The sequence below is a fragment of the Epinephelus lanceolatus genome, chromosome 22 (genome assembly GCF_041903045.1).
Source record: "Epinephelus lanceolatus isolate andai-2023 chromosome 22, ASM4190304v1, whole genome shotgun sequence".
NCBI classification, from domain to species: domain Eukaryota; kingdom Metazoa; phylum Chordata; class Actinopteri; order Perciformes; family Serranidae; genus Epinephelus; species Epinephelus lanceolatus.
The window spans coordinates 38,100,482-38,120,888 of record NC_135755.1 but is presented as its reverse complement, the minus strand read 5'-3'; the positions used below and the strand labels follow the sequence as shown (position 1 = coordinate 38,120,888).

Sequence of the window (20,407 nt, the reverse complement as noted above, 5' to 3'; positions counted from 1 at the left end):
TATATTCGGTTACCGAATATTCGGTGCATCCCTACAGAACACCAAAATCATCTACCCAGAATAAGGTCAGTCAGATGTCATATACAATTGTGATTTGTGATAATCCCATAGAATCAGAATTTCTATGGATAATCCATAAAAAATTTAATACATTACTAAGCTAACAGTTTGAGAAATCTGCTGATTCTCTTTCATTCCGAGGAGAGTTTTAATGTTTTATTTTCACTTACTGCGTATATAAACAAAACAGGAAACAACAACAAAACTGCTTTTGTGCGACTTACATGATATCAACGGGAAGAAAATGGCGGCCACTGGCGAAAATGTTTGTTTTCTAACAAGGCGTATCAAAGCATCATTGGGTCATCACTGACATATGTCAAAACATTATCTGTCAGTCACAATCACATAATCATTAAGTAGCATTATCAGGGGAAAACCAATACAATGCATCCCTGTGATGCTAAAACACCATTGTCACTGATATGAGTGAATACAGCATCTGCTGTCACAGCAGACAATGTGACTTAAGAGAACAGGAATGTCTGTAGTAATATCCTACATATTCGTGAACTGGGGTGTATTTTATGACCCTTAAAATACAAGGTTATTGTCCATCTACCGGCAGTCCCCAGGGACCTCCGTGCCGGCCCCCGAGCTTCAGAGAGCCAGGGATGAGAACAGGCTGGCAGACAGGTGTCAGATCTGTGCAGAGCACCAGAACAAAAACACTGACACATCAGGGACATTATGATAATAACATCCAACACAAGTTTTACTCAGTGGTTTTTGTTACATGAGAAATACTTTAAAAAACTGGCGAAGTCACCTGACGCCACTGTTTCAACACAGACGATTGTTCACAGGTCCCTCGCATATATTGCCATGCAGCATGTGAATGCACGGCACATGTACTATTTATCGCCTCTTGTCTTTTGGATACCTTTATCGTGCATGCTGATATCACGATAATGGTAAATTTTCGATATTGTGCAGCTGCAATAGAGTGAACAGCTTGATAGAATTCCTGTTAACCCCTTTCTGGTAAAGCTTATATTTTAGGAGATCATGGTCAACAAAATCAGCACTTCATTAGCCAACTCATCTATATCAAACACTTCATTGGTTTTAGCGGTCTCAACTGCTTTCTTGGACTTATTCTCTTCCTAGGTCTCTATTTAAAATCTCATTAGCATGAGGATTGTGCCTAATATATTACTTGGAACAACATACATGTTCATTAAATTCATTGTCTGCTATCTTGAGAATCTGGGATTAAAGGACACTTCAATATGTGATTATTCAAATTTTGAATTGTAATCCTTTAGCAAGGTATAATTTGTTTTTAGTTTATTGAGGTATATTTTGTGATCATTAATGTCTGTAAGACAGTTTTAATCATTTTGCTGTGTCTATTGTTATTCTGTCTGCCCTTCATTTTTAGGGCAATGCTGTACTTTACAGACATATAATAAAAAAAACATTGAAAATGCAATGGAAGAATAATGCAGGCTACCATGGCACTAATAAAAGGACAAATGTGAATTTCCTTAAAAAGAAGAGCTCCCTTCAATATCATGGCTGAATATTTAGCTGATTTCCACAATGTGGAAAAGTCTGTGAGATTTCAGAACGAGACATCTCCTTGGACAAGACTTGAACCCAACAAGATTGGATCCGCGAAAGGTATGGAAAAACACCCCATTTCTCTATAGGGCCCTTTCCATAATGTTGTCAGACACCTTTAATGACAATCTGAGCCTGTCAGTGGCAAAAATAAGCACTCTGAGTGAACATAATCTGACAGTGCACAACCACCCATTGGGATTACACTGCAGACTGTTTTGCTGCTGCTGGCTGCAGTGCTCTCTCTCTCCAAACTAGATTAATTTTTTAAAAAAGAAAAAAAAAACCTTTATCTAAACAGAAAAAAACTCTTGAGAATAAAATTAAGAGATAAAAAACAAGAGTGTCCAGGCCAAGACAGGCAGCAACACTAAATACAGACAGACAACATAGAACAAATACACAAAATAAAAAAAATATACAGCTCTAAAATACGCAATATAAAACACAAAATGAGATTACAACAAAGAAAAGCCAAAAACTATGTTACTAAATGCTAAAAGTGAACCATAAAAATGCTAAAAAAAAAAAAAAGGGGCAACTACACATGATTACAAAGACCAGCTTAAATACACCCTGACATTAGCATATAGATGACTGCGTACAAAAATCCAACAAGTGATTTGAAACAGCCAAGAGGAACCAATGAATGCAACTTTATGTCCTTCTGCAGAAGATTCCACTGATAACGAGCGGCATATATTAGGCTAATGTTTGTTTGCCAAACTCTATACATAGCCTTGGTATAGATAATGGAGACAACAACAGAGAGCATGGCCATTTTCAATTTTTTGCTTTCACTTCAGAAATTGTTGTCTCCATTAGTCACTTAGACATAGACACATGGCAGAATAGGGTCCACGTTGAAAACTACCAAAGTTTCCTTTGAATGAATTCAACATAATGAATGATGAATGATTTACTTGGGTTTAAAGAGAGCCCTACTTTTACGGAAATTCACATTTATTTAGTGCCATGTTAGCCTACATAATTCTTTCCATAAAATTTTCATTGATTTTTTTATTACACACCTGTAAAGTACCGCACTGCTGTACAATGTATGACAGTATACAGACTAAACCAATTATTGAGCTAATTAGGAAATAAATTACAACAAATTATTAAATAATTAAAATAACTGCTAGGTGTGACCCTTAACCAAACTCTTAAATGATGCAGTGATAAAAATTAAAATTTCTTAAAGCTTGCATTAATCTAAAGCAGCGTTCATTTCGTTGCTGAAATTTTTTTGTTAGCGGCCGAGATGGTGACGAGCTAAAAACAGATATTGATTAGGGGTGTAACGGTACACAAAAATCTCGGTTCGGTACGTACCTCGGTACACAAGTCATGGTTTGTTTTTTTTCGGTACAGTAATGAAAAAAATAGACAACTATTAAATATCTTTTACTGATTGGTAACCTTATTAAAACATACCACCACAGCAGTTAACTCTTTTTACACAATTTTTGAATGAAACAAATATATATAAAATCCTGCTTTTTCACATTGTTTGAATGAAAATATAAATATAAAAGTGAAAAATAAAATCCTGCTGTTTTTTTAACACATTTTTTGAATGAAAAATATAAATATATATTTCTGCTTTAACAGTTTTACTCAATTAAAATAAAAAGTATAGTGCAGCTGGTCAGCTTTAAAGCCTGCTCAGATTCAGTTTTACTAGGAACTTACTTAGCTTTCCCACTTTGTTAAAGTGCAGTAAACAAAACATGCTTATATCTAAAGTGCAGCTTAAACAATTTTACTCAACTCCAATGGCGTTGGTTATTTCTTTAGCGAGATGGTCAGGGAAACGCTCTCTTTTTAAATGACGACGATATTGTAGTTTGCACCAGATTGCTTTTTCTAGTCGTGCTGATTAACGTTCAAACTCGGGTGGTGTCGCTTTAGATGCGTTAGCATGTTAGACGTGTTTCCAAGTACATACCCGACTGCTGTTCTGCAATGTCGGCACACTGCTTTTGTCTTGTCAACTTGTTTATTTCCATCTTCATATTTTACCCTGAAACCAAAGTGTTCCCAAACGGAGGACTTAAGGTTTGCGGGTGGGTCTTCAGGTTCGTCAGGCTCACTTGCCATGTTGTCAAAATGCGAGAATGCGCTGCACAAAGTGAAAGTGGCTCGCAAAAACGGAATTAAAATAAAACAAAATAAAATAAAATAATATCCTGCGCCCAATGATTCGGTGCAGGGTCGTGCCGAACCCAAAGTCGCATACCAAACGGCTCGACACAAATACATGTACCGTTACGGCCCTAATATTGATAATAAAAACTAAGATGAAATCTGTTTCATTTTCGTTGAGATGAATGTTATTGGTGGACTATCAGACACTGAAAGCTGAAAACAGCCATAGTTGTAATTATCTTCTCATCACATCACATCATTGACGAGCTCGTGAACTCCAGTAAATAGTCTGCACCAGGATGTTTCACTAGCCAGCAAAAATACTCACACCAGAGAAGCATCAGCCATTGGTGCGAGCTGTGAGCTGTAAATCAGCAGTAAATAATCAGCCGTGTGTGTGTCTGACTGTGGATGGTGGAGCTGCTGAATGGATTTGTGGAGTTCAGCCTCTGAACAGCAGCAGAGCAAGCAGTCACTGACTGCCGGACTTCACAGCTGATCCCTGCAGAACTACACTCAGTCCAGACTGTCAATGAAAGGTTTATGGTTTGATGCTGTTTGACAGGAAGGTAGGAAGCTCAGTTATCTGTAAGCATAGCTGTATTGTAAGCTAACAGTCTGAACTCTGATCAGTTTTCTCTGACAGAGGTGAAAGTTTAATTTAGTTTGGTTTATTTTAATCACCAGTTCTGTGAGAGGACACAAGTTTAAACCTCCAGATTAACATGTTGCAGATTAAAAAAGAATTCAGGCTTTAGTTATATTATTTTTCTGTTTCTTAACAGTTAGATAGATAAAGATGAGTTTATGATGAACCTCTGTATAAATCCTAGTTGTCTCCGATTAGTTATTTGTGCTGTCTAAGTTTTTTAAAAGCATAAATAGAGAGATGTTAAGCTTTTCAAATGATAATCGACAAGTGTATGCTCATAAATCACCCCTAAAGAAAACATAATGACTAAAAGTTGACAAAAAAAGGTTTTGAATTTTCATTGAATAAAACTAGACTTAAACTATGAAGGATAAAGATGACTATAGTGTGACTTACACTAATAAGCATTTTTATATCAAGACTAAGACTAAATCTAAAATAGCTGTCAAAATAAACACTGGCCTAAAGCTAAGGAATGTCATGTATGTCATAAATTAAATTTAATGATTTATTCTGTTATATGGTATAGGTCAAGAAAGATTACCCTCCAGCACATAACATTACCGCTTGAAAACCTACTTGCAGTACAACTTACTTTTTTCGTTTCGTTGAGTTAAAGGTTTTAGTTCGTTACTACCATTTAAATTTACCTAATTTTATTTGTCATGTTCCTCCTTCAGTGTATGTTGAATGTTGTGACTTATGTAACAACTAATTTCCCATTTATTTAATAACTATTTATCTAAAACCGTAAAGACACTCACATATCTAAGTAACGTTACTACTCTAGGCTCCTAGTCTTCATGAGACACATCATTGACGTCATGTTGTGCCTTTGATATACAGTTAAACACTGTATAAAAAGAATGGTGGAACTGAGTCACTGAGTTGACGTCCCACGAGTACTTAATGCACAGTCGTTCAACTTTTACGACAGTAACGTTACCAAAGAAAATTGACAGTCATTAAAGTAATTTAAGTTGCCGTATTATTATAGCTACTAGTCAACTTTAACTCTAGACATTTTCTCAGCAGGCTTCTTTAAACACAACTGCGGTGAACATATATTGTGTACTGTAACGGGAAATGCAGTTTAGTAACATAAAAGGTTATGTACCCAGTTTCCAAATCCATATTGTTCGATGGCATCGAGTAGCGACTGCTCTTCCCTGCTGGTCCAGCCTCCCTCTGCCTCGGAACCCCAGAGCGAGAAGCGACCGCCGTCGACCTGCTGGTAGCCGTGCCATCTCCGGTGATTACCGATTTCTGCGCCCGCCGAGAAACACTCCGGACACAGTTCGATATCGGGGCAGTCGGTGCAGCGAAGCCGCAGGTTTGTAACGTCTGCAAGGCAGTTAACACAGTACTTCTTTCCCAGGTCGGCCATGTTGTCTGGCTCCTGCTTCTTGTTGTTGGAGGCAGAACTGCGCGCATGCGCAGTACGAGCTTCTCGGCTTAGCCTACACACCCTGCTTGTTAGTATTAATGAGCAGAGCCAGGGCGCCTCTGATTGGCTCCTGATGCCAGTTTCCAGGACAACAGAAACCAAACGAACCGTTTTATTGACTTTACAAGTCTAACCGTATATAGGATATATAACCACTGAAATATACTTTAAGGTTTTCTATATCTTTTGAAAATGGATGGAGAGCCAGAAAATGAGGTGAAGATTAATGGGCAGGTGTCAGCAGATTCCACCAACGAAGAGGACACTTCGCCAGCTGTTTATGGAAATGAAAAGGAAGGTGTCCCAGATGAAATGGTTGCATCAGATCATGATGAAGAAGACTCTGAAAATATGAAAGCCACTGAAGAAGCAGCCACCTCTGAGCCAGAAGACAACAGTGGAAATGAGTTCCACGGTGTCGACCACATGACCTCAAGTGAAGGCTTGGATGTGAAGATGAAGGAAGTGAATGAACAACTAATGTCCCACGAGGAGAGTGTTGTTTTTGAAATCAACAGCACTGATGATGATGGACCTCCCAGATTACATTTTGAGACCCCAGAGAGACAGAGCACCACTCCTACACAGGAGGAAGATGAAACTGAGGAAAAGGGATCCACTGCTGCTCCTGCACACAAAGAAGACATCAACAATGAAGAATACATGCAGCTCCATCAGAAGCTGTGCGAGGACAGAAATATTGTCAGCCAACACCACAGCCAGCTGCAGACGAAACTGGCAGAGTTCTTCCGCAGGAAGGCCTGGGATGATGCCCAGCTGGAGAGGGAGATGTCAGAGCAGCTGCTGGAGTATGAGAGGTGCATCAACATACTGACTGACCTGAAGCAGCAGATCACTGCTAATATGGAGACAGCTCAGCAGCAGACAGAAGAGCTGAGGCTCAAGTCCCAAGAGAAGCTGAATAAGGTTGGTATTATTGTCAGGACCTGTGCAGGTTTCCTACATTGTTTTTAAAAATACCTAAAAGATTTTGATAATTTCCAAGTTAAAAATGTTGGAAAGTGGACAAAAGTATTATTAAAATATGTATGATAGCCTATAATGATAAAATATGAGATCCATCCATCTTCTAACCGCTTATCCTCTTGAGGGTCGCGGGGGGGCTGGAGCCTATCCCAGCATTGGGCGAGAGGCGGGGTGCACCTTGGGCAGGTCCCCAGACTATCGCAGGGCTGACATGTAGAGACAGACAACCATTCACACCTACGGACAATTTAGAGTCACCAATTAACCTATCCCCAATCTGCATGTCTTTGGACTGTGTGAGGAAGCCAGAGTACCCGGAGAAAACCCACGGTGACACGGGGAGAACATGCAAACTCTGCACAAAAGGGCTCCCACACCCGGGATCGAACCAGGAACCCTCTTGCTGTGAGGCAACAGTGCTAACCACTTCATCACCGTGCCACCCAAAATATAAGATAAAATAAGTAAATAAAACAGATTGGAACTGGAGATATATCATTAGGGCTAACATTATCGTAGGTGCCAGGTTTTGACATGAACATGAGTGTGCAACACATTCTCACTCTGACCTCGTCAAATATCAGCATTTGGTCATGGACTTTCCATGTTATATGCATTGTCTGTTTTCACAACACACTTCCATTTTTACAGGAATTGTACAGTTTGCATACATTCATTCATTTTCCATAAGCACTTATCCTGTTAGGGGTTGTGGGAGGGCTAGAGCCTATCACATTGCTGACACATACAGACAGACAACCATTCACATTCACACCATTGGCCAATTTAGAGTCATCAGTTAACCAGCTTGGATAATAGTGGTGGTGCAGTGGTTAAGTGGTTAGCATTGTTGCCTCACAGTAAGAGGTTACGTGGTTCGTACCCAGGATGGGGGGTTCAAACCACATGATGGGGGAGCCCCCCAGCGCGGAGCCTGCATGCTCTCCCTGTGTCAGCGTGGGTTTTCTCCGGGTCCTCTGGCTTCCCCCCACAATTGGTGACAGCTTGCTTAAAGTCCCTCTCAAAATAAACACACTACCATGGTACAACACACAGCAAATTGACCTTCAACAACAAATGCACATTGTTACATTTAGCCAACACACTCACATGGTTAGTTTTAGGCAACAAAAGCACGTGGTTGGGTTTAGGGAAAAAGAACAGGGTCTGGCTTTACATTCACAAAGGAAGCGAACACCGGCCTCCTGGGTGAAAGTCGGGTGTTGTTACAAAATAATGGCGGCGCATCATGCCAGTGTAAAAAGACGGCTTTTTTTGTCAGTGTCTGCCACCGGAAGTCACTGCCAAAACGTCGGTATTCGACAACTTTGGAGTGAGACCGGGCTGGAATGTAATGTTTTACCTGTGGAGAGTAGTCTTGAAATTAACAGTAGTGTTCCAAAGTTGCAGTTTTATTGACATCTAACATAATTTCCTGTTATGTTCATTATGTAAACTATCTGCAAAAACAGTATATTATAAAGATGATTACATACTGTACTTCCTGTCAGTTTGTAGTATGGAGCTGGGGTTCATCGCCATACAAACAGGGGAATGCATTATAGCAAACACAAAGAAAGTTTGCAAAACAAAAACTCAAAAGTATGGAAAAATACATATAATTTAAAACCATGACGGGCACCCAGTGAGGGGCTACCTTTAACAAAAATTAATTGAAACATTTAGCAAATACTCTTAAGGACCTGGCTCCTCACATGCATTTTTATATGGCTGAACTTATAACAATCTTGTTATCCTTAATATATGTAAGCACCCAAATAATAACTGTTGATTGTGTGTTATGGTGTCATCCTCGTCCTCAGGTGGAAACTGAATGGCGAACGATCACTGCACTGAAGCAGGATGTAGCTGTGGCAGTACTAAGTCGATGCCTAGGTAAAGAAGTTGCTCAGGCCAAAGTAGAAGCAACCTTAGCAACAGAGAAGCTTCTGCAGGACAAGCTGAACAAGCTCTGCCTCAAGCACATCAAGCTGAGGATTAAGATTCACAGGCTGGAGACAGAGCTCTGTGAAGGGGAAGAACATGCTAGGGACCCCCTACAGCTCCAGTTTGAGCGGCTCCAGACAGAGAGGCTGGAGCAGAAAAAATACACCGAAAAGCAAAATGAGGAATGTTTAAAGATGCAGAAAAAGATCAGCAGCAGCGAAGAGGTAGGTTAAAGAATCCACAAATACAGATTGCTTCAAAGTCATTTCTGTAGTCATTTCTGTGATTTCCTGTATTAAGTATTTGTATCAGCATTGTGTTTTCTTGCGCTCTATCAGCTCCTGTCGAATGTAAAGGAAAAGCTGTTCTGGAGCCAGATGGAGATCCAGGCAAAGCGAGAGCAGCTGGCCACGTTGGAGGCCATGGTGGCCACAAAGAGGGACCTCTTGACCAGGAGCAGGCAGGCATGCAGTGGCCTGCAGAGAGACAACCTGAGGCTGAAGGAGCATCGTGGACTGAGAGGGAACAGGGTCCTGATGCAGGACTTTGAGGACACTGTGGATGCCTCCGATCACCTAGCGAAACATCTGGAGGATCTGAAGTGCCTGCAGGCTGAGATTGTCTTCAGATGTGGCAGATGGAAGAAGAAGCTGGAGATAATTTAATTATTGAATGAACAAATGATTAAACTGAACATTTTAAGGTGTGATCAGGATACACAGTATCAACCTGGAAAAAAGCCACATTAAACAGAAGAGGACATTAATGAACATTAATAAGCATCAGCTTTAATTGGTTGTTTTATTTAATTTAATTTTATTTTAATCTTAATTTAATCAGACAGTCTCATTGAGATTAAGATCTGTTTTTCAAGAGAAACCCAACAACAAGAAACATTCACAAGAACATAAACAGCAAACCAGGAACAACAAATTAGAAAAAACTGTTACAAGAATAATTCAAAACATCAAATAATAAAGCTTTAAAATCTCCAACGGGAGTCTAAGTTTGAGGGCAGTTTAAAGTTCATTCCATTTAAAAGTACCTGATCTGATCTAGTACCTGTAACCAGTTCTGCCAACATTAGTGCATGTCCCGACAACATATCCTAACTGGATGCAATGTGAGCGAGTGGTTAAAGCGACTAAATTAGTTTGGTTGCTTTGTTTCTTATTGGACTGTCCTAAATGCCTGCAACGTGACATAACATGACATGATGCGATGTGGCACGCTGTTTTGAGCTGAACTTTTGATGTACGACCTGTTTTCTGTTTTTATTCTGTTTGGCTGATTCATGAGTTTTAAATGAGGAATTACCTACATGATACCTCCTTATTTCACTACAAAAACCTTAGCACACTCACATGCAAAGGTTTGGCCACCCCTGGTCGAAATTTAGTTTACTGTGAATAGTTAAAGGAGCAATAAGCGAAATTCATCATTTCTAGCTTGAAGACGACCAGGATCTGACATTACCTCTAAAGAAACAACGGTTGTTGGCGAAGAAGTTGTCGGATAAAGAAAGGGACAGAACTCGGATTAACATTGGCCTTGCATTTCCAAGGTGGAGAGCACTGCAAGAGCTAAAGGGGCTACAATCTGACTCGGAGCAAGCTCTTTTTCTCCTGGACAGGTACAACATAAAGTCAAATGTCTGTTTTAATTAGTGTTACAGTAACGTTAAGCACATGTCGCTATGTCGATTCAATTAAATTTAGTGTTACAATCGTAGCATGGGTTAATGTCCGGAGCTTGAGTTATTAGCGGCTCGGTCCCAGCAATGGGTCAGGTGTTTCAGTTGTGTTAGGTGAGTAGCCCAGCAGCTCAGCTAACATTTGCAATTAGCATTGTAAAATGTAGCCTGGTGGGCAGCCTGGCGGCTGTGTTTATCTATTCCCCTGCCTACTTCAATGATGATGGTCCCTGTAATAAATGCAATATATTTGCTGAAATGGAGGCTCAGTGACTAGAAGAGCTGGTAGAAGCGCTCCATAGCAGCAAGCTACTCCAATAGCCGTAGTAGCTCTAGTGCTAACTCTAGGAGCTAACGCTAACATTCCTCTTCTCCGTGAGCCCGCCAGGCTCCACGCTAGAGCTTGCCGGAGCCGAGAAGCAGGCTCCCGGAACGTTAGCATGGCAGCCGACTGGTGCTAACGCTAACGTCCCCACGCTTCTCGGCTCCGACTCACTGAGCCTGGCGGAGAAGCGTGGGGACGTTAGCACTAATGGGCTGCCATGCTAACGTTCCAGATCTCTCCGTGAGCCCGGCTCCCGGCTCCCCGCTCAGTTGGAGTTGGAGCGTTAGCGTGGTAGCCGAGTAGTGCTAACGCTAACAGGAAAGCAGGGAAATAGCTAAACACAACAGAGACCGAGAGTGAGTGAAAGACATTGCTAACTGCTAAACTAAGCTGGCTGTTTAGGTTTTATTTCCTCGCCCCTGTGGCGAGTGAATCTGCCTGCAGTGAAAGCGGGGGCTAACCGGTGCTTCCTCCTCATGCTCCACTTCACTCGGGTCCATGGATGTGATAGTCCCGTGGCTCATGACACACTTTGTTTTGCTCTACAGGCAGTGCACAACAGCGAACCTAGCGGTGAAACGATTTCGCTTATTGCCCCTTTAAGTAAGTAAAAGATGACCTGATTTCCACAAGGCAAAATTTTAAAGATGACACATTTCTTTAGTATTTTAAGCAGAATTGCCCTTTTAATTTCAATCTTTTATAGTTTCAAAATAAGAAAAAGGGAAAGGGCCCGAAGCAAAGTTTTCGGCACCCTGCACTGTCAATTCTAAGTAGTGCCCCCTCTGGCAAGTATCACAGCTTCTTAACAATTTTTGTAACCAGCCAGGAGTCTTTCAGTTCTTGTTTGGGGGATTCTCATCTACTCTTCCTGCAAAAGGCTTCTAGTTCTGTGAGATTCTTGGGCTGTCTTCATGCACTGCTCTTCTGAGGTCCATCCACAGATTTTTAAGTTTACAGGTTGAGTAGGTACTGGATTGTGCTCTGTAGATCTCAAGATTTAATTGACACAAATTGTGTTAGGTAGTTTGGAAGTTTCAACAGCAGAGTCTTATGAATGAATACCATGAGATGGCAATTTCTTCTTGACAGAGGGAGTCCATCCAACAGTGTGATACAGAGAACTAGTTTGTGATAAAGGCCTCTAGTTTCACAGACCGGGCGAGGTGGAGGCGCAGTGCACCTGCGCTTCACCAACTGGGTGTGGCCAGGCGGATTTTGCAGGTTTGGCACACCGTGCGCGCTGGCGCGGCTACTCCTCTTTCCCACCTCCATCTCTCCTACCTGCGCAAGTCGGAAAGAGGGAGGAGAGAAGGCGTGGGGTGGGTTTCACACAGCCGATTCACATCACACCAATCAAATGAGCCCCTCTCCTCGCCCTTAAGTGCGCCGCGCGAAGGCGTAATGAGAGTTTACTCAATTTGCCATGGCAGAAGAGAGCAGCAGCGTCAGACGTCCAACTTTTCCCAGGAAGAAACTGATGTTTTGGTCCGGGAGGTCCAAGCTCGCAGTGTCCGAATATACGGAACTGCATCAGTAGAGAATTGTGTGGCTGTATTTAAGACAACTCTTAACCTGCACGGCAACACACAGCACCACTGAAGTAAGCTCTGAAAACTTTCTCGTTCTCATTTGGCTCATGGTAGTTGCATGTCACATCATGTTGATGTAGCCATGTGAAATACGATCCGGAGTTTTCATTGGTGTTTTATTGTGAAAATTTACCGGATACCCTCGTCTTTTCTGTACCTGACTTCCTGTTTGACTCATCTGGTCTGTGCAAATTGACGTGCCGTCGCGCGGCGGCGTGTTTTTAGCAGAGCGGTGCGCCGAGCCGCTTCTAGGCCGCGGCTGGTGGACCTTACAGCTTACATGGACTTGAATGGCCACTATTTGCTCCGGCACCTGCGCCTCGGCCGGATCACGCACACCATGGATCCAGTGGGTTGCCATAAATGGGCCTGTCCCAGAGGCATTCAACTACCAGAGGGCTTTTGAAATCTTCTTTTCGAAGCCGCGTAAAATTAAATGCTCTGATTCAGGGTGCCATACTTGCAAATCGTGAGGGAGGGAGGAAAGCAGTAATTTGTCTGTTTGTGTGTAATTAATTTAAGTCTTACCTTTTGTTTTCTTTTTCGTATTGCGTATTTTGTATTGTTTTGCGTATCTGTAACTGTGTTTGTGAGTGAGAGTTTTAAAAGAATATTTTGTCAGCATATGATTTAAAATAATAAAATAGCCCTCCATTAGTACGTTAGTCATTTTTCTTTTGATTACTGAAATGTTTAACCACTAATCCTTAGCCGTATTTTAAGTGTAACCCTTCACCGTAACATACCACTAGTGTTTTTATCAGTAAAAATAGAACATTTTTCACATATAAAAAGCACAAATATGTTGAAATCTAAGCATATTCTGCCATCATAACTTGGCTCTCAGAATTCACCAGATTGATGAAATCATGAATTGATTAAATCAAATAGATACAAAATTTTCTCCTGGGGGAGCATGCCCCCGGACCCCCCTACAGGGTTGGATGTAGTCTCCAAAAATCCTGTGGGAAACACTGATTTTATATATATATATATATATATATATATATATATATATATATATATATATATATATATATATATATATATATATATATATACACACTGTATGTACATATATATCTTATTGTTCAGACTAAGATATTTGATCCTACTTGTATGTGCCCCTGTGTCAAAAGGACTGGCCCTAGCTTGCCCCCCCATTGAAACTGGCCTAGAACCGCCACTGTATAGAGATACATTTATGTGCTGATTGCAGATAGTTTCATTGAATAGTGGTTTCTGTGGGTATTTATTGCGTTGTTAATGTGACTGACATTCTGGAAACCTGCCTCTGAGGTTTTGGTGACGTGTGCGCACTGTCCGCCGGTCAGCCAAACTTCCACTTACACCGGCTGTGCTCCGCCTGCGCTGACAGTAGGGTTGGGAATCTCTCTGTGATAGACGATTCGATATGTATCTAGATACACGGGTTACGATATGATTCAGAAACGATATATTTTTTATACAGAACGATTCGATACAGTGCAGGAACGATACGATTCGATACGATTCTATGGTTAACATTTGTTGATGTAGACAATCATATATTATAAAATAAAGAAGCCAATTCTATAAAAGTGACATTATTACAGTATTTTCAAATTTGTAAAAGACCACATCCCCAAGCATTGTTGCTGTATGGCACTGGCAAAAATAAAATAAAAAGACAAACAACAACAAAATCACATGTCAAATGTATTTATTTTCAGACATGGACCAAAAAAAGTCTTGCTGAATGAACATCATTTTGTTGGATGGGATCAATATAAAAATGAGAAGAAGTTTTAAACTTTAAGTGAAGTGAACTTTAAGTAAAATTTAAGTGTTTTAAACCTACTTGTTGTGTTGTTTTTATTGTATTGTCTGTGTTTTTGTATGTATCTTATATGGACTTGAGTCTGGAATAAAGTTTATTATAACACTGTCCAATATAAAGCAGAATAAAATAATAACATGCAATGTAGGGGCAGAATCTGACATCTGTTATTAGTTGATATCATGGACTGTGATGACTAACAGCTTATCACTGACAGCATGTCAGACTATTTCTCTGTGTTTGCTACACTCTGTGTTTGTCATTTATAAAAAGATAAAGATAAATCAAATAACGAATTAAAACCGACGTATCGGGGGAAATGAACACTTCGGGGCATCGGTGACTTAGTGGTAGAGCAGGCGCCCCATGTACAAGGCTGTCGCCGCAGCGGCCCAGGTTCGACTCCAGCCTGTGGCCCTTTGCTGCATGTCACTCCCACTCTCTCCCCCCTTCACACTCATCTGTCCTTTCGATTAAAGGCTTAAAAATGCCCAAAAAAATATCTTAAAAAAAAAAAAAATGAACACTTGAACATATATGAGCGTGATAATAACTACCTAAAATAACAAGAAACATGTTTGGAGAAATTTTATTTGACGTGTACTTTGAGATGTTAGTGTCCCTTCGGAGGGAATTGCCTTGTTGTTAACAAATACTTCCGGGTAGAAAACCAGCAGACTTTAGCTATATATATATATATATATATATATATATATATATATATATATATATATATATATATATATATATAATCTCACATTTTTCATGTCACTATATCACCGTTTAGACTAATCTGATGTTTATATGAATTTGGTGAATTCCGCATCCACTCTCTAGACCGGAGTGAATAATAAATGGCAGTTGGTCTCGCGAGATTTGAGTTGTTGCAGGAAGCTACCACTGGCAAAATCGGGTAAAAATTCAGCCGTGACTACTCCAAACAGAGTAACTCCTCATGTTTGTAAGATCACTAGGGAGGCGAGAGCAGCAGTGTGGCCACAGATCAAGCAAGCCAGAAAAGCAGGTCAGCGGGCGTACTTCAGAGGGCTGGCTGGCTACATTAACGGGAAAAGAATCGTGGTCCCCTGATTACATTCCCATGTAAGCTTATAAGGACAAAATGAAGAAGGGCTTTTAAGTTGACTACCTAAAAAGGGACAGTGCCTTATGTTCATATTCCAAGCAGCGTTTTTCCTGCAAACAAAGCTCAAGTTATTGCTCTAAGTTGTAAGTTGTTCTTTAATGTTGTCTATCAAATCAGAATTTTGTTTTATTTCACTTAATGCAAGGGGCCTTAGAGACAGTATTAAACGGAAAGCAATTTTTCTTTTTTGCAAAAGCAAGAAACCGCACTGTGTTTTGCTACAAGAAACCCACTCTAATGAAACTGATGAAAAGTTCTGGACCAACCAATGGGGTGACAAGATTTCATTTTGTCATGGAACAAACCGCTCTGCAGGTACTGCAATTTTATGGAACAACTTCTCTGGGAAAATAATTACTTCCAAAAAGAATGTAGATGGTCATTGGATCCTATGTATTTTGGCAATGGAGAATTCTTTTATTATTTTGGGGAATATTTATGGATACAATAATGTAAACCAGAACAAAATCCTCCTCTCTTTAATTAATGATGCTATCAAAGATCTGAAAGTTAGATATCCAATTAATAGCATTGTCTTAGGAGGAGATTATAATATGGTGAATGATGAATGGCTAGACCGCTCGCCCACAATGTTTCATAACCATCAATATAATTCTCATCTTGCCAGTTTTTGTAATAATCACAATCTGTTTGACCCATGTCGCACTTTACATTCTACTTTAAAAGAATTTTCCTGGTTTAAACCAGATGGCTCGAGTAGATCGAGAACTGATTTCTGGCTAGTTTCTGACTGTTTAAATCAAATGGTTGCTAACTGCTCTATAGCTAACGCTCCCTTATCTGACCACTGTTTTATTAATTTAACGCTGAAACCTACTGATATTTACAAAAGAAATAAGGGTTATTGGAAACTCAGTTCCACCTTGTTGGAGTCTGAGATATATTGTCAGGGAGTCAAAGACATTATTAATGAATTTTCTGAAGATGCCAGTCTTTCTTCTTATATCTCCAAATCGGAATTTTTGAAATTTAAAGTAAGGAATTTTTCCATTAGCTTCAGTAAAGAGGAAAATCTGATTAGAGAAATAAATATGTGCTGTAATAAACCAACAATTACTGATACTGATAAAAGAAAAATGCTCACACTACAAACCAGATTGGATGATATTTATACAAGGAAAGCAAAGGGGGCCTATATTAGATTGAAAGCAAAATGGATTGTGGAAGGAGAGAGAAATTCATCGTATTTTTGTAGATTAGAAAAAACTCGCCAGGAAAAAAATAATATAGGAACTTTAGTCATCAATGACAGTGAATGCTCTGATCCTAAAATAATAGCTAATGAAATGTATTCCTTTTAGAGTAAACTATACTCTTCTAATTTCTCACCTGATAGAGCAGAGACCTTTTCGCCAAAATCAAAGACTTCATTCCTCAAATAAATTAAAATTTCAAAAATGACTGTGAGGCAGAGATCTCATATGCTGATCTAGAAAAAGCAATGCAGTGCTTGACTCCTGATCGCTCTCCTGGCCCAGATGGCCTTACTGCTAATTTTTACAAACATTTCTGGGAGCATATCAAAGTACTTTTATTTGAAACATTAAAAGAGATTATAGAAAAATCATCACTCCCACAGACTATGAGATAAGGCTTAATAGTACTCATCCCAAAACCAGATAAAAATCCCAAAATTTTAGACAATTGGCGACCAATAACTCTCCTCAATAATGACTACAAATTATTAACACACATATTTTCAAACCGACTCAAAGAAGGACTTTCCCAAATAATAAGTGACACCCAGTCAGGATTTATGAGGTAGATCAATTCATAATAATGTGTGCCTGGTTCTAGACTTAATTGAATACAATGATTATATCAGTGATGATGGATTTATTATTTTTCTTCATTTCTATAAGACTTTTGATATGATAGAACACCCGTTTATTTTCAAGGCACTGGAACTTTGTAGTTTTGGAGAGAAATTTAGGAATGTAATAAAATGCTTTTATGACGACACTAATAGCTCAATATCTTTGTCAAGCAGCACCTCCCCTCGTTTTACAATCAACAAAGGGAATAAAAAAATGTTAAGAAATGTTGGCCATTTGGGGCGTCGGTGGCTTGGTGGTGGAGTGGGTGCCCCATGTGCAGGGCTATTGCCGTGGCGGCCCAGGTTCGGCTCTGGCCTGTGGCCCTTTGCTGCATGTCTCTCCCTCTCTCTCTCCCCCCTTCACACTTCACTGTCCTATCAATTAAAGGCAAAAAATGCCCATAAAAAATATCTTTAAAAAAAAAATGTTGGCCATTCTTATTAAAAACTCAGATACTGAGCAATTGAGTGGCTTTGATAACCAAATAGTCATAAGTCAACTGGCAGACGACACAACTTTGTTTTTGAAAAATGTGGAGCAGGTCCCAAAGGCAATTCAGATAATAGATTTATTTTCCAAAGCATCGGGTTTAGAACTGAGCTTGAAGAAATGTGAACTATTAGCCATTCATGACTGCCATCTTGTGGCAACATATGGTATACCCATTAAAACTACGGTCAAATATTTAGGTGTGCATATTACAAAAGATGATAAATTGAGTGAGACTTTGAACATATGGAACCCAGTGGATAAATGCAAACTACAATTAGACAGATGGTTAAATAGAGATCTTTCTCTTTTTGGTCGTATCTACATAACCAAAATTGAAAGTCTTTCAAGGTGCATTTATGCAGCTTATTCTCTTTCTATATCAAAGAAAGCAATAAAGTCTATCAACAGATTAAATTTTGACTACATTTGGAAAAGAAAGTCGCATTATTTAAAGAAGGCAGCTTTGGTTAAAAGTTATGAAAATGGTGGTCTGCAGGCCATAGACTTTGACTGTATAAATGGCACCTTAAAGATCAAACGGTTAAGAGCATTTCTAGTAAATAACAACAGCTTTAGGTATTGTGTTCCCAGGGAAGTTTTCCAGAAGATGGGTGGTATTGATTTCCTTTTACGCTGTAACTTTCTTGTTCAAAAACTCCCGATCAAATTATCCTCATTCCATTCACAAGTGTTATTATATTGGAAACTACTGTACAAACACAATTTCTCACCACACAATGTTCCCATCTGGAATTGCAGATTTATTCTTTTTAGAAACAGGTCCTTATTTTTCAGCAATTGGATGGAGAAAAATGTCTGATCTGTCACCCATTTATTAGATGAATCTGGCAACATCTTAACTTTTGAGGATTTCTGTTTGAAATTCAACATTCAATGTAACCGTAAACAATATGATAAAGTTATTAAAAGTTTACTGATTTCTTTTATTAGGATGGCTAAAAACACCTGGTGTGACATTTATGACTGACTAGAACCAAAAGTTCTTTCTCTCCCCCAGTTTTCAGGAAATGATATAATGTTTGGAATGATAGCCTAACTGAGGACAAGAAAATGGACTGTCTTTTAAACACATTATTTATTTTAGGAAAATTCTTCATTCACAAATGCAAATGTATTTATAAATAGAAATAACGAGAAAGTAACAAGAGTACTGCGGTAGACTGCTGTGGTTTTTTTATTCAGCTTCCGGGGCTGAAACCACTCAAACAGATTCCAGGGCCCAACACAATAACACTACAGCAAGCCCGGAGGGACATTATGGGCAGCAGCTATGGAAACCAAATGCAAAGGGCTAATTCACAATATGTTACATCTCCCTTCTTCAGAAAAGAAAATGCAATATTTTTGCAAACTCAACAACAGTGCAACAGTGTTGCTGTTATCTATAACGGCACTTTTTTTTTTTTATACTGCGATAACATGTTTACAAGAAAATATGAAATAATGTCTCTTTTTTTTAAAAAAACAATAGTAAGTGCAAACATTCTGCATGCCTCTGTTGATGTCCTTGTGCTGAACACAACATAAGTCGTGCCAATTGAATAACCAAATATACTTAAGTGAAGTCACACACTAACTTGGAAGGAGAGGTTACCAGCACGTTACTTCCATCAGGCGTCACTTCCACGCCTGTCCCCTGACCCTAATTTACTTCAAGAATTTAGCAACAATTACAAATTCAGTCTATCAGGGGGTTTCACAACTCTCCCCCACTTGGTAATATACAGTTCACCTGAGTGGGGTTGCACAAACCTCAGTGGCTCCCTACGTGGTGAAGAACACGGTTCTGGTGGAGCTGGCGTCTGCATCTCTGTGGGTGTTGCCAGACCAGGTAGTTCGGACCAGGGCTCGCTGTGCATCTCATGGCGAGACCAGTTGGCGGCTGGAGTGCTGGTGCGAAGGTGTTGACTGGTGCGGCCGAACTGCTTGCCCCCGCTCTCCACAACGTAAGATCATGGAGCACTGTGTGGATGAAGTATAACTTCAGGAGTCCATCTGGGGTTGCCTGGACACGGCGCCATACGGACCTCATCTCCAGGCTGTAGGGCAGCGTGAGGGGTGGCTGCTCTCTTACGGTCGTAGTGGAGCTTCTGTGTGTGCTTAGTCTTGTCAAGCAGACACTTGACCTTTAAAGCGTCATAGGCTATGGGCGCAAGAAGCACACATGCGGTAGGCAGTTTGTTGCGAGGCCTTCTGCCCATGAGCAGTTGAGCTGGTGACAGGCCTACTGACTCAGGTGGAGTGGTTATGTAGTCTAGTAGCGCAAGGTGTCTGTCTGGTGATTTACTCCAGAGTCTCTTGACTGTTTGCACTGCCCGCTCCGCTTCACCATTGGAGTGTGGCATGTGCAGTGACAATGTTTTGTGTAGGATGCCGTAACCATTACAGAACTCTTTGAATTCTTCCGATGAATATTGCGGGCCATTGTCTGTCCGAAGAACGGAACAAATTCCATGTCTGGCAAACTGAGCCTTCAGAGCTTCTATGATGGTTCTGCTGCGCTGGTCTTTCAGTTCATCTACTTCTATGTACTTTGAGTAATAGTCTACTAGTAGGATGTACTGTTTGTTTTAGAATTCGAATAGGTCTGAGGCTACCTCTTCAAATGGTAGCTCTGGCGTTTTTGTTGGTTTAAGTGGCTCTCTGGGAAGTTTGTTTTGGATTTCAGCACAC

General features: G+C 40.1%; 2 protein-coding genes across 2 annotated transcripts in view; one reads left to right on the top strand and one right to left on the bottom strand.

Moving 5' to 3' along the window:
* Positions 1-5,816, bottom strand: part of tada2b (transcriptional adaptor 2B) — a 36,255-nt gene extending 30,439 nt beyond the window's left edge. The window contains exon 1 of the mRNA XM_033609885.2: positions 5,547-5,816. Within this exon, the coding sequence (XP_033465776.1) occupies positions 5,547-5,816 (270 nt within the window). The remainder of the gene's footprint in view (positions 1-5,546) is intronic.
* A 31-nt stretch (positions 5,817-5,847) lies between these two features.
* cfap184 (cilia and flagella associated protein 184) lies at positions 5,848-14,259 on the top strand. Its single transcript, XM_033609886.2, has 3 exons — positions 5,848-6,803; positions 8,687-9,034; positions 9,149-14,259. Exons 1-3 carry the CDS (start codon positions 6,069-6,071, stop codon positions 9,473-9,475), a joined length of 1,410 nt encoding a protein of 469 aa, XP_033465777.1. The 5' UTR covers positions 5,848-6,068; the 3' UTR covers positions 9,476-14,259.
* Positions 14,260-20,407: the final 6,148 nt, after the last annotated feature.